This window comes from Misgurnus anguillicaudatus, chromosome 24 (assembly GCF_027580225.2).
Source record: "Misgurnus anguillicaudatus chromosome 24, ASM2758022v2, whole genome shotgun sequence".
NCBI lineage: Eukaryota > Metazoa > Chordata > Actinopteri > Cypriniformes > Cobitidae > Misgurnus > Misgurnus anguillicaudatus.
In genome coordinates, this window is record NC_073360.2 from 6364640 (window position 1) to 6379086 (window position 14447).

Consider the following 14447-nt stretch of genomic DNA (forward strand, 5'->3'; position numbering starts at 1 on the left):
GGATCTCCATGGTGCTGACTTAAGCTTTTCTTGGCCTTGTCCAGCACAGCCTCCGGGGACAGGGGTCTTGTGTAAGGCTTTCCTTTGTTGGCTTCCTTCACCTTTGCTGCTTCCAGTGTGTCCGAAAGATTCAGGCTGCCATCAGCCCGTCTCCTGAAGCGAGGCTCCATCTGAATTAAAAAATGAAGATATAAATATTACAGAGAAAAAGAAAACACATTTGGTAATCCAGCTGTGTAAATTACATTACTATATGGGCAATTCCTTACAAATGCTAACCTTACCATGAAACATTTTTTACCAAAGACTTTCACTGCATTTATTGCTTAGATGTAAAAAATTTGTGGTTTTTATACCCGTGTGAGGTCTCTTTCTTAAAGATTTTAAAGCATTTTAAGTATGTCTTTTTCATAATCATATAAAAACCATTTCAGAACTGTCACATCCATAACAGTACATATTCCTCTTTAATGCACACATGAAAATTACATTTAAATGCATTGTTTTTGTTCTAAAAAAGGGTCATCCCTTCTCCATTTGTTTTGTTTTTGGCTTCTGGTTTGTGCATAATAATTCACTGAAATCCTACAAATGTTTTCTCTCAAAAACGTGTGTCTTTTTTTCACTTCCATAACATTCATAACAGTCCCTCATCTAAAATAGAAAACTTGTGCATAGATTTATATTATTTTGATGTCTGATAACAAACATATTGACTCTGACTATTTATATTTCATGTTTTGACAAAAAAAAATCACATTAATAACGCAGAAATTGCATATATTTACTCATGATCACCTTACAGTGTTGCTTTTTATTATTCTATGTATATAAATATGTATATTTTTCCAACAGATTCAAAATGTTAACTTACATATCAGCATTATATTCCAGAGTAAGCTCTAATAACGTTAAAAGTAAAGCATTTAACGTTAAATCATGCATTTACAATTGATTTAGCTAAAACAAGTAAGTTTAGCATCAAAATACACTTAAAGGTTCTAAAAATAGAAGCATGTAACTTACTGTGTACGAAGCTGTGGTAAAGCTGTAGTAACTTACATATTAACTTACAGTATAACAATTATAACAACAACATATAAAATAACAATTGATGTTTAATTAAAAGTTTGTATTAATGACCTAAATTACAACAAAGCTAATTTTAGCCTGGCTAACGGTACAGGTGTTTCGTTTAAAACAATTAAAAATTTGCTACTGTACTAAAAATAGAAGCATGTAACTTACTGTGTACGAAGTTGTAGTAAAGATGTAGTAAACTGTAACGTTATACTTTATTTTGATTACTCGGCAAATCTATAAAACATATAAGTTTGATTACAGTAACGTTATAACGATTACAACAACACACACACACATATATATATACATATATATAAAATAACAATTGACGTTTAATTATTAGTTTGGATTAATTACCTAAATTACAAAGCTAGTCTGTGCTAGAGGTTTTTCGTTTAAAACAATTTAAAATATTTGCTACTTTATTTTTGTTGACAAGTGACTTACCTGAAGATGTTTCTCCGGTCGTAATCCGCAAGCTCTGGGGGGCTCTTGACGTTGATTGGTCAATTCTTGGTTGTTACTAGCAGACAGGTTCATGATAGCGATACGAGCGCTGATTGGTCATTGCATGCGAATCTTGGTTTCAGCCAGGAGCGCTGATTGGCCATTGCTTGCAAATCTTGGTTTCAGCCGGGAACGCTGATTGGCCGTTGCTTGCAAATCTTGGTTTCAGCCGGGAACGCTGATTGGCCGTTGCTTGCGAATCTTGGTTTCATCCGGGAACGCTGATTGGCCGTTGCTTGCAAATCTTGGTTTCAGCGGGGAACGTGATTGGCTGTCATAACCAAGAATAACCACGACTTACAGGTGGCAGGGAGCGCTAGCCAGGCCTAACGTTGTGTCGTCTGTTGGCTGGCTGATCGCAAGGCGTTCCCTTCTTGAAGAAACAGCACAAACAGATGCCTTGCATGTTGCACGGGTAAAGGCAAGCTCAGGCTACGTGGCTTCTGGCTGGAGTTTTCTATAGCAGGCAGAATAATTAAGGTCCGCTGCAAAACCTCTTGCTCGCAGGCGAGTCTGTGTTCGTTGCAGATGCTGATGCTTGTTGTTTTTGAGCAGACCATCGATGCGACCCGGGCACATCTCGAGCAGTCACAGATGCTGCTATTTTTTCAGACCTGTTTAATATTCTTGCCAGTTGATCTTGAAGTTGGTCCAGCTAATCACAGTGTCGACGGTATAAACGGAGAAAGATCGACCAAGTTCTCGCATGAGTTCATGAGGAAACGTTTTTGTCCATTGGTCGTGACTGCCTCTTCACCATTGGTCTTTCAGTTTGTGCGCCTCGTAAGCGGTGTGTTGTGTAGCATGCGCACAACCACGTTAAAAATGACAGATGACAAGACCCTTGTTGTGTGAGCGCCACAGCACTTCAGTTAGTCTTACATTCCTGTAGCGTGAGCTTTCGATAAGACAATATCCTCTTTCAGTCACGCGTACAATTGGCTTTCGGCTTAGGCTTGGATGTTGTCCTTTGGATGGCACCGAGGTATGTCTTTAAACTGTCTTGCTATTCCAGGTCATCGAGCTTTAACGCTGTGATCAGACAGTTCTGTAAATAAATCCTACAAAAAATCAGCACAGTGGAACAACAGCTACCGACGGCAGGGTTACCTCAACGGCTACAACAATGCTTTGGTGTACTCCCTGTCTCTGAAAAGCTTCCAGCGTCCCTTGGTGGGCTCGAACCACCAACCTTTCAGTTAACAGCCGAAAGCCCTAACCGATTGCACCACAGAGACGGACAAGAGAGTAGTGTGGGTTGGCGGAGTACGGATCAGAGGGCTGTTTGACAGCGAGCGACAAAGATAACGCGAATAATGGAGTCCTAACGGTGTACACAGGAGAGCCTATTTCCTGGCAACCAACAATTACAACAGAAATGCAAAGAGACGCCTCGGTCAGGATTTTTTATAAAGGTCACTTGGCCTGGGGCTGCGATGTAAAGCTCCAAAGAGAAAAACAGCTTACACGCCCAACGTCGGGCTCGAACCCACGACCCTGAGATTAAGAGTCTCATGCTCTACCGACTGAGCTCGCCAGGCCTAATGTTGTGTCGTTTGTTGGCTGGCTGATCGCAAGGCGTTCCCTTCATGAAGAAACAGCACAAACAGATGCCTTGCATGTTGCACGGGTAAAGGGAAGCTCAGGCTACGTGGCTTCTGGCTGGAGTTTTCTATAGCAGGCAGAATAATTCAGGTCCGCTGCAAAACCTCTTGCTCGCAGGCGAGTCTGTGTTCATTGCAGATGCGGATGCTTGTTGTTTTTGAGCAGACCATCGATGCGACCCGGGCACATCTCGAGCAGTCACAGATGCTGCTATTTTTTCAGACCTGTTTAATATTCTTGCCAGTTGATCTTGAAGTGGGTCCAGCTAATCACGGTGTCGACGGTATAAACGGAGAAAGATCGATCAAGTTCTCGCATGAGTTCATGAGGAAACGTTTTTGTCCATTGGTCGTGACTGCCTCTTCACCATTGGTCTTTCAGTTTTTGCACCTCGTAAGCGGTGTGTTGTGTAGCATGCGCACAACGACGTTAAAAATGACAGATGACAAGACCCTTGTTGTGTGAGCGCCACAGCACTTCAGTTAGTCTTACATTCCTGTAGCGTGAGCTTTCGATAAGACAATATCCTCTTTCAGTCACGCGTACAATTGGCTTTCGGCTTAGGCTTGGATGTTGTCCTTTGGATGGCACAGAGGTATGTCTTTAAACTGTCTTGCTATTCCAGGTCATCGAGCTTTAACGGTGTGATCAGACAGTTCTGTAAATAAATCCTACAAAAAATCAGCACAGTGGAACAACAGCTACCGACAGCAGGGTTACCTCAACGGCTACAACAATGACACGATGCTTTGGAGCACTCCTTGTCTCTGAAAAGCTTTTAGCGTCCCTGGGTGGGCTCAAACCACCAACCTTTCGGTTAACAGCCGAACACGCTAACCGATTGCGCCACAGAGACAGACAAAAGAGCAGTGTGGGATGGCGGAGGACGGATCAGAGGGCTGTTTGACAGCGACCGGCAAGGATAAAGCAAATAATGGAGGCCTAACGGTGTACATTGGAGAGCATATTTCCTGGGAACCAACAATTACAACAGAAATGCAAAGAGACGCCTCGGTAAGGATTTTTATAAAGGTCACTTGGCCTGGGGCTGCAATGTAAAGCTCCAAAGAGAAAAACAGCTTACACGCCCAACGTGGGGATCGAACCCACGACCCTGAGATTAAGAGTCTCATGCTCTACCGACTGCGCCAAGGCCGGCGCGTGTTAGTCGTGCTTGACTTACCAGAACATACATAGGAACGTGGGTTCGAGGCCCGGTCTGACGAGTGATGGAATTTGTGGAATTTGTCCTTATAACGCTACGAGTGTATTGTTGGTGTACACGTGTGTAATTATAATTGTCCCCCGAACTTTATTGAAAGGCAAATTTGTCCCCGCACTTTAATTCGGGCACTTACACGCTCACGCTATGTACGTTTCGTTCATACTGGACGCCAGGGGGCGCTCTCTCTCTCGCAGAACGTGGGGTTGTCTCGTAGAAGTACAAACTTATGACGCTCCAGGAAATCCCTTATATGGACAAACGAATAACAAAAGTATTTAAAATAATGCAGTGAAAATTGACAGCTTCGAATACAGTGTAGAAACTTTAAAATGGATTTATTTAAAACTGTATGTATTATGTATGCATGTATGTACGTATGTATGTATATATATGTATATATAAATATAAAAGGTACACAAACATAATAGTAATAGCTTTTTTATTCTGTAATTTATACTGGAATATTGTTTTTGAAAACCAAGCAATTAAATAGAAAAGTGTTTTCAGGAACAAATATTGTGAGAAAACAAATAGGCAGAATGACATTGAAGTGAAGGCAAAGATGAAGAACCCTTTTTATTTGCATATATTTTTTTGCATAGAAGTCAATAAAAATATTTTAAACAGCACTGCAATGTTGACCTCATTCAAAAAGAATAAACAGTAAACCAAAACAAACATTTACTGCAGTGCAATGATGACATCAAACTAAAGGAATAAACAGTAAACCAAAACAAAAATTTACTAAAGGGCAATGTTGACATCAATCTAAAAGAATAAACAGTAAAGCAAAGCAAACATTTACTACAGTGCAATGTTGACATCATTCTAAAATAAGAAAGAATATAGGTTAATATAATATGTCAGACAATATGTGCAAATAGTGTGGTGCAGTTAAGTCATGTCTTTAACTGTGGAATGTTCCAAATTGTTCCACGTTTCACTGCTCCCCACTTCTTGGTCTCTTCTTGCCATATCCTCGTGTCTGCAGTGCTGCCTTCCAGTCGACGAATAATTCAGTGGCTGTCTCCACACAGTACCAATTACCAAAATACTGGAGATGAGATGGGGGTTTTCTCTCCTTGCTACACTTCTTGCAAAGGGTTACTTCTGTTTTCCGGACATATTTTCTTGCCTTCATGCCCATCTGCTCCCTTTCCTCCTTTTTCCTCCTGTAATACTCAGTGGTGTATGGTACAGAAGGCTTTGCCGCTGCTGCTGCTGGCATAGTTTGTCCAGGTGGTGCTACAATGTAGGCCGGCGCGTGTTAGTCGTGCTTGACTTACCAGAACATACATAGGAACGTGGGTTCGAGGCCCGGTCTGACGAGTGATGGAATTTGTGGAATTTGTCCTTATAACGCTACGAGTGTATTGTTGGTGTACACGTGTGTAATTATAATTGTCCCCCGAACTTTATTGAAAGGCAAATTTGTCCCCGCACTTTAATTCGGGCACTTACACGCTCACGCTATGTACGTTTCGTTCATACTGGACGCCAGGGGGCGCTCTCTCTCTCGCAGAACGTGGGGTTGTCTCGTAGAAGTACAAACTTATGACGCTCCAGGAAATCCCTTATATGGACAAACGAATAACAAAAGTATTTAAAATAATGCAGTGAAAATTGACAGCTTCGAATACAGTGTAGAAACTTTAAAATGGATTTATTTAAAACTGTATGTATTATGTATGCATGTATGTACGTATGTATGTATATATATGTATATATAAATATAAAAGGTACACAAACATAATAGTAATAGCTTTTTTATTCTGTAATTTATACTGGAATATTGTTTTTGAAAACCAAGCAATTAAATAGAAAAGTGTTTTCAGGAACAAATATTGTGAGAAAACAAATAGGCAGAATGACATTGAAGTGAAGGCAAAGATGAAGAACCCTTTTTATTTGCATATATTTTTTTGCATAGAAGTCAATAAAAATATTTTAAACAGCACTGCAATGTTGACCTCATTCAAAAAGAATAAACAGTAAACCAAAACAAACATTTACTGCAGTGCAATGATGACATCAAACTAAAGGAATAAACAGTAAACCAAAACAAAAATTTACTAAAGGGCAATGTTGACATCAATCTAAAAGAATAAACAGTAAAGCAAAGCAAACATTTACTACAGTGCAATGTTGACATCATTCTAAAATAAGAAAGAATATAGGTTAATATAATATGTCAGACAATATGTGCAAATAGTGTGGTGCAGTTAAGTCATGTCTTTAACTGTGGAATGTTCCAAATTGTTCCACGTTTCACTGCTCCCCACTTCTTGGTCTCTTCTTGCCATATCCTCGTGTCTGCAGTGCTGCCTTCCAGTCGACGAATAATTCAGTGGCTGTCTCCACACAGTACCAATTACCAAAATACTGGAGATGAGATGGGGGTTTTCTCTCCTTGCTACACTTCTTGCAAAGGGTTACTTCTGTTTTCCGGACATATTTTCTTGCCTTCATGCCCATCTGCTCCCTTTCCTCCTTTTTCCTCCTGTAATACTCAGTGGTGTATGGTACAGAAGGCTTTGCCGCTGCTGCTGCTGGCATAGTTTGTCCAGGTGGTGCTACAATGTACATTATAGGTTGAAAGGAAACCGCAGAAGATGGGATAGCTGGGAGTGGTCTATATGGGAGTGGTCTAGATGGCTGCCCTGACATGGGTGGAGTCGGTGCAAGTGGTGGTGGCAGCACCACCCGAGGTATTGGTGGCCCAGATCTGATTTTGGCCGTCCCAGTTGTGTTTGGTGGCAAATGGAAAATATGAGGTTTGTCATTACCGCCACGCTGCAGATTCTGTTCTTTTTGTAGTGCTGGTGGAAGTTTATCTGGTGCTGTCATTGGGGCATCTGGTGCATGGAGTCCCTGCGTCAAAATGCCCCTCTCATTGCTTCTAGTGCGTCTGCTGTACCTAGAAATGACAAATAGTACCATAGATCAGTTTGATAAGAAACTGTACACTAACCAATATGAAAGTACTACTGGTCTTTTATCAAGTATGGAAGCATGCATGTGTTGTATATAATTAATGAAATAAATTAGTGTTAAATAGGGGTGTAACGATTCACTCCCTTTCTTCATGCATTGATTACAAATCCTAATGGAGCAAAAACGTAAGTGTATAAACTCACCACTGTGTAAGTGTAGCTGTATTGACCTCAGGTAACTGGAGGGTGGTCTTCTGCATCACTTCTGCATTGCTCAAGATGCATTCCCTTATGTGCTTGTAGGCCTGTGCAATTAGGTTAAATCGAGAGATTTTAACTCCATCTTTACGCACAGGGTTGGGATAGAGAGCGCACAGTTTCACAAAAACTGCCTCAACAATTCTGTTGCAGTCAGGCCACTGTGCGGGACTGTTTGCTCCAACAAAGCACCTGAAAATGTGGAGAGAGAATTCAAGCTGTTATGTAGTTATAGTATTCAAGAAACATTCAGACAAAATATGATTCAAAAGATCTTACCTCCTTGTACTCTCTACCCCTGGTGCCACAATTTTTTTGGTTGCCCTAAACCGGCCAGTCTTCAGAGAAGATTTGTGGCGTGGAGAGTACACAGTCTTTTCTTTGTCATAATCTGCTAGTCCTTGCCACAAAGTAATAATTTGTGCGGATTCTTCTCTTGTCAATGCAAAACTGTGTTCCCTGAGTTCAACCAATGTCTCTGCTAAGTTCTGGACTGCAGCAAAACCTTTGATGTTGTCAGGTCCAACTGAATCCTACAAAAAAAATGTGTCCGTTAAAAACTCAGTTTTGCTATCACAGAAATAAATTACATTTTAAAAATGTTACACTTTTAAAATAACTTTATTTATTTTTACTTTATACTGTATATTTTTACCTATATATTTAATTAATTATTATTAATTAAATGCAGGCTTCTTTCAAATAAAAACATATTTTGAACACCAGCACATATAAACAAATACACATTATATACATGGAATTTAGATATATAAATAAATGTATAAATATATACATAAACCGAGACAATAGGTAATAAGAATATAATATAAAAATTAGAATAAGCCATTTTCCTTGCCATTAAAGTGAAATAACTGAACATAAACGTAGAAGTCTTAAAAAAAAAATGCAAATTTTAGACAGAAAAACGTCAGACAGACTTAGAGGCTTTTGCACCTGAGGTCTTCAATTATACCTTTGTTTAAACAACCCAGAACATAAAATGAATGCAAGTCAGGATGCTTACATCAGGAAAAGCAGATGGCATTGCACAGGAAGACACATCACTGGACAGGTTTCTGTGTGTCCATTCTAGAGTTGGCGAAGACTGTGTGGCAGGTGGAGTTTGCAAGGGACCAAAAGAAGGTGAGGTGACTGCATGAGATGTAGGGGGCAACACGTGTGGATCTTCTGAGGGTGATTTGGATGGTGTAGAGGGCAACTCATATGGATCCTCTGAGGGTGATGTGGATGATGTAGAAGACAACGTGTGTGGATCCTCTGATGGGACAACACATGACGTAGAGGGTAACACACAAGGATGCGGTTCTTCATCCAAGGCAGAGAGGGTCAAATCATCAAAGTCCACAGGTTCCACATAGCCCTCATCTTCTACAATAGACACATCAGCAGTCTCCAATTCCTGAATTGCAGACTTGTAGACCTTTGGAACCTCGCCAGTCTGCTGGTATAGATACTCTACACCGAGCAGTTCACCTAAAACACAACAAGAGGGGGGAAAAGTTCCTACACATTTTCCATTCCAAAATTCCACAATTTTTCAAACTGCATATGAACCCTGTTCAGTTGACAATAATTGTTTTTGATTAAGGGCCCTTTTTTAATGATCTAAGCGCGTGGTCTAAACAGGCCATAAGTGCACTAGCAAAGAACACTTGATGTAATGAACATACCAGTATATTGATGTGGAGTAACATATGGCACTATCTTCTGTCCAAGAACATCATCTCCCAGCACATTAGCAGCATGACGAAGGAGGCCACTGTATGAATGGTGCTTCTGCACGCCTTGAGAGGTTGCAGCATCTGCTCTGTCCTCATTCCACCGGGCTAATCCATCCAACAGGTAGGCTTGGAAAAATGTATCACTGGCCAACGTCCCTAAAATTTAAAGAAAAGAACACTTTAATATAACGTTATTTACAACCATAATGAACTTACTTTAAAAGGCTTACAAGATTACTTTACCTGGAATGAACCTATTTAGATGTAGGTGGAAAGATTCCAATGAAGTTGAACCCCTGGCACACCTAAATGTGGGCAGAGTGTGCCCTCCCTTTTTCAGGGTTCCTGTCTGCACATATAGCTGTAAACCAGGGGGATCTTGAATGCAGGCCACGTGTTTCATCTGAGATTTTAATATCTCTGCCATTCGTGCTGAATTGATCAGAGGGACACCCAAAGTGTCACGTCCCCTCTCCCCTTCAAAGGACTTGATTAGCTGGATGATCAGATCCACAGTCTCTCTTGTGCCACGTGTGGTTCTTTTGCAGTGAAGGGCCAGTTCACTCTTGCTGAGGCGACGCAAAACATCAGCATCTGAAGGTTGCATGAGCTGTGCTTCCAACTCTGCACGCTTTGCCGCTATAAGCCTGTCCACGTCCTCCTGGTCCCAGGAGAAAATACAGCGGCTGAGGTGAGCCATGAAGGAAGAATACAGCTGATGTGAATCTGTTGTGCACCCCACAGAAATTCGTCTCATAAAATGCCAGATGTCGAGTCTGATTTTCAAGTCCTTCCATTCTGAAAACATCTTTTTGAGGTGAGTAGCCCCACAACAGTCACGGTCAACATACAGCAGTACAGGTGGAGGCACTGCAGCATCTCTGTACCTTTTAATGATGCCAGCAACCATCTGCGCCAACCCAAAGCCTTCACTTGCTGTCAGAACAGACGTGATGACCTGACCATGTTCGTTTCCGACATTTGTCACCCATGTGGCTGTTCCAGCGCTGTGACCAGCAAGCTTGCGTGCAACCTTCTTGGTGGAATCCATTTTTAGCACTCTTCCAAACAGTGATGTGATGCTGGCTTTGACCTCATCTAGTCTTTGGAGGACATCCTGAGCATACACTTGCATCAGCCAGCGGTGCTTGGGTACAGGGAGCATATCAGGTGGGTGTTGGAAAGTCACAGGCATTACAAGACCTGAGGTGATCCCCTTGCGGAAACTCTGGCAATCTGTCAGATACTGGACAACCTTCTCCAGCCAGATCTCAGAATGCTGCTCCTCAAGCTTCTTCTGCACTTGACTGCTGCTGTTTCCCAGACCCCTCTGACGCAGAAGGCGGACCACTGCCATGTCACATGCCAACTTCGAGGTGAGAATGCAGGGAAAGTGAAGCCTATGACTGACATCAAGTTGTGAAATGATGTCATAGCTCCAGCTGATCACTTTCCTCTTGCATTTCCTACAAGACAGGTATTCGGACGCCATAAAGTAGGACGTTTTAACATCAACTACCTGTCTGATTTTCTGGTGCAGTCCTGCTGACGTGAGCTCCTCCTTCACACAGTCTGAATGTGGACATGTTAGTCGAACTCTCCACAGCTTTCTTGGCATCCAAAGAAAGAAGGGGTGGCCAAAGTAGCGTTCTGTCCCTGGTACTCCAGTAACTGCAAAGTGCTGTTGTGGAGGGTACCACCACATCCTGTCTATTCTGGCAAAGTCCATTTCAGGTTGGTTGTGGGATGAAAACTTAAACAAAGCCTTTGAGATCCACAGCTGATCAGCAAGTGGCAATGTGTGAGTCCAGCCCACTGGGAGGCACACTTGTTTACCTTTGCAAAATAAACAGAAAATACATTTTTAATACGTTACCTTACAAAATAAAATAAAATATCTTTCAGATGTTCAGGGACTTACTGGACACTTGCGATTCCAGCAAGTCTGCATGTACAACCAGCTCATGGTCATCCTGCTCAGATGATGCAAATGAGTCCAACCTTGTAGATTCTTCAGGCACTGACACAGCTGGTTGTGATCTCTTTGTAGATCTTTCAATTAAAGCTGAAGAATACAGATTCAAAAGAAATTACACATACTACACAATTTTGCTGCACATTACTGTGGGATAACAATCACTGTAATTTAGAATATAAATACATGTATATTAATAGAAACATGTATTTTAAATTGCATACAAAATAATGATAATTCACAATTGTACTCTTTTCACTGTATTTTTAAACCAAATAAATGCAAGCTTGCAGAACATAAATGACTTCTTTGGAAAAACATTAAAATCTTTCATAAAACTATGCACATTATAATGCACTTTACTCTAATAAACACTTAAAGGGAAAGTTCACCCAAAAATGAAAATTCTCTCATTATTTTGATAAACACAAAGGAAATATTTTGAGAAATGTTTGTAAATGTTTGTTTCTGGACCCCATTTACTTCAATACATACATTTGTAACAACATGAAAGAGAGTAAATAATGAGAGAATTTTCATTTTGGGGTGAACTATCCCTTTAACGTACTAACAGATTAAGAAAAACAACATATTTCTAAAGACTCTTACCTGGTTGGACTACAGGTGATCTTAACATCTTTTTGACAGCTCTGTCAAGGCTGTGGGGATCTTGTGATTTGCCAATCAGAAGGGAGCGGACAGATGAGACTGAAGGTATGGTCTGTGAGGCACTGGAAGACTTCTGCCGGGAGCCTGTGGAATCCATATTTTCACCCTTAATACGGATGGCCTCACGACCCTCTGGGAAAAGCCCAATATAGTCTGCAAAGGCTGCTTTATTTGCATGGTTGTTTTTTGAGTCTTTCACTTCAGTTGATTCCCTCCTCATGCTTGCCACCAGATACCCAGCATATCCCAGAGCATTTTCAGCAACCCACTTAAAGGATTGACCTCTGAAGACCCCAAACTGCATCGTATGTTGGCCAAGAATGTGCGATTTTTTGCTTGGGTCTCCATGTTGTTGCACCACAGCTCGCCTTGCAGCTTCCAAAACCTTTTCGGGGGAGAGAGCCCGAGACCAGGGTTTCTTTTTGTTCTCTTCCTTCACCTTTAGAGCAACCAAAGAGTCACACATATTAAGGCTCCTATCAGGTTTCCTCCTGAATTTAGGCTCCATTCTATAAAATAAACAAATTAAAAACACACATTATTTACATGCAAACATCAAATAAATACATCAAATAGCCATTATACATGGAAAACTAAATATAGACAGTAGCATGTACGTTTAAGCACAAATAATACACTTTATTATTATTATTATTATGTGTAATTGTATGTATGGACAATTGATGAACTTTACACTGTTATCAATCTGACATGAGCTGTTTATTGACACTATTGTCTTGTTAGAGTTGTTTTACAGCAGAATGTGAATGTGTTCCATTAAGCTTTGAAACAACATGTTTTGTATACAGCAATATAGAAATAAAGGTGACTTAAATTAAACAGGATGCATTTGTTTTTGTTTTGCACCAAAATATAAGTTTGTTTACAATTGCTTAATTGTAAAGTGAATGGTTTCACTGCATGAAATATCCCAAAAAGTACACAAATACACCAGAAAACTACAACTATACAACAAACAAACAAATTTATCGCGAAAAAACAATGCATGCCCTGTGTATAATGAAATAATATAACGTTACACTTACCTCAGTTTCTACGGCGTCGACTGTATATTAACAGAAAAACGTACTGTAACTGCAGCGACAATCTTATAACAGTCGCTGAAAATGATCGTTAATGCAAATGTGCCGGTCGAAAAAGAATTATTATGTAGTTAACTTACAAGAATCAAGGATAAACTTTCTAGTGACGTTCTAGTGACGTCACGGGCCAACTTTTCTCATTGGTCAATTCTCCGAAGAATTCTCGAAGCGCGATGAACAACGATTGGCTAATTTCTGGTAGTCACTACCAGAAATTAGTTCGTCTGACAGGTTGCTGTGAGCGCCAGCCAGGCCTAACGTCGTGTCGTCTGTTGGCTGGCTGATCGCAAGGTGGATGTCACCGAGGTATATCTTTAAACTTTTTTGCTATTCCAGGTCATCGAGCTTTAACACTGTGATCAGACAGTTCTGCAAATAAATCCTACAAAAAAATCAGCGCAGTGGAACAACAATTACCGACAGCATGGTTGCCTCAACTGCTACAACAACGACACGATGCTGTGGCGCTATCCCTGTCCTGAAAAGCTTCCAGCATCCCTGGGTGGGATCAAACTACCAATCCTTCGGTTAACAGCCAAACACACTAACCGATTGCAACAAAGCTGGAAGATGCGGAACAGTAGTCTGTCAAGGGGGGCGGGAAAGGAAGGAGAGGGAAGAAGAGGGGAAAAGAGGAAAAAAGAGAGAAAAAAAGGAAAAAGGAGAAGAAAGGGATTTTTATGATTTTCTCCTTCAACAGTAATGTCTGCGTCTACAATAAATTACTCAGTTTTCTATGTTTCTTTCCCACATTTGTATGGTAGTAAGGTTGATCACAAGTTTGCCGGTTTGAATCCCGGTGTTGCTCAAAATTAATGTTTTTACATAATGTTGTAAATTTGTTTTTTGTCAGTAAAAATCACAAAAATAATAAACATATTTTCAAATGATTTCTGCTATGCCATAGACCCTTTTACAGCTCACATGATCAAATAGCCTGCGCGTGACTTTGGGCATCTGGGGGTGTATTACAAAAACTTTCTATCTTAGGTCTTAACTTAAGATATGATGTGTTAAGTTAAGATTTTTCACAAATTCATATTACAGAAGCAAATCTTAAATTGATTTAGGATTCTCATCTTATCTCACCAAATCTTATCTCATCTCTAGTTAGGAAATCCCAAATCGCTTAATCATGTTTGGTTATCAACTGTCATGTCTGTTACCAAGCAACCAGCAATGTGTGAGCTGCTGCTATAGTAAACAAAAGAATTGTCCTTTTAATTTCAATGGGGCAGAAAAAGACATTTTATTAAATTTATAGTAATCATAGTCTGTGTTTTTTTATTAGTGTTTTAGCACATCATCTATCAGTTACCATTCAATTTAAACATTTAGCAAATGTGA

General features: G+C 40.4%; 1 protein-coding gene and 1 non-coding gene across 2 annotated transcripts; both read right to left on the reverse strand.

Annotated features, from left to right (window-relative positions):
- Positions 1-3977: 3977 nt before the first annotated feature.
- Positions 3978-4051, reverse strand: trnan-guu (transfer RNA asparagine (anticodon GUU)). The gene has a single exon. It is a non-coding gene; the product is annotated as a tRNA-Asn (tRNA).
- A 1709-nt stretch (positions 4052-5760) lies between these two features.
- Positions 5761-12305, reverse strand: LOC141361652 (uncharacterized). Its single transcript, XM_073863236.1, has 7 exons — positions 11938-12305; positions 9597-11418; positions 9303-9509; positions 8636-9105; positions 7891-8144; positions 7558-7803; positions 5761-7337 (listed from the first exon to the last, which is right to left on the reverse strand). Exons 2-7 carry the CDS (start codon positions 11080-11082, stop codon positions 6689-6691), a joined length of 3312 nt encoding a protein of 1103 aa, XP_073719337.1. The 5' UTR covers positions 11083-11418; positions 11938-12305; the 3' UTR covers positions 5761-6688.
- Between the last annotated feature and the right edge of the window lie 2142 nt (positions 12306-14447).

Bases quoted from the DNA above. Each gene is read 5' to 3' on its own strand.
- LOC141361652 (XM_073863236.1), bottom strand. From the start codon at position 11,082: ATGGACTTTGCCAGAATAGACAGGATGTGGTGGTACCCTCCACAACAG. The intron at 9,510-9,596 runs GTAAAGTAATCT...TTTAAATTTTAG, and splicing joins TCTAAATAGGTTCATTCCAG to GGACGTTGGCCAGTGATACA. The intron at 9,106-9,302 runs GTATGTTCATTA...GTTGTGTTTTAG, and splicing joins TACTCCACATCAATATACTG to GTGAACTGCTCGGTGTAGAG.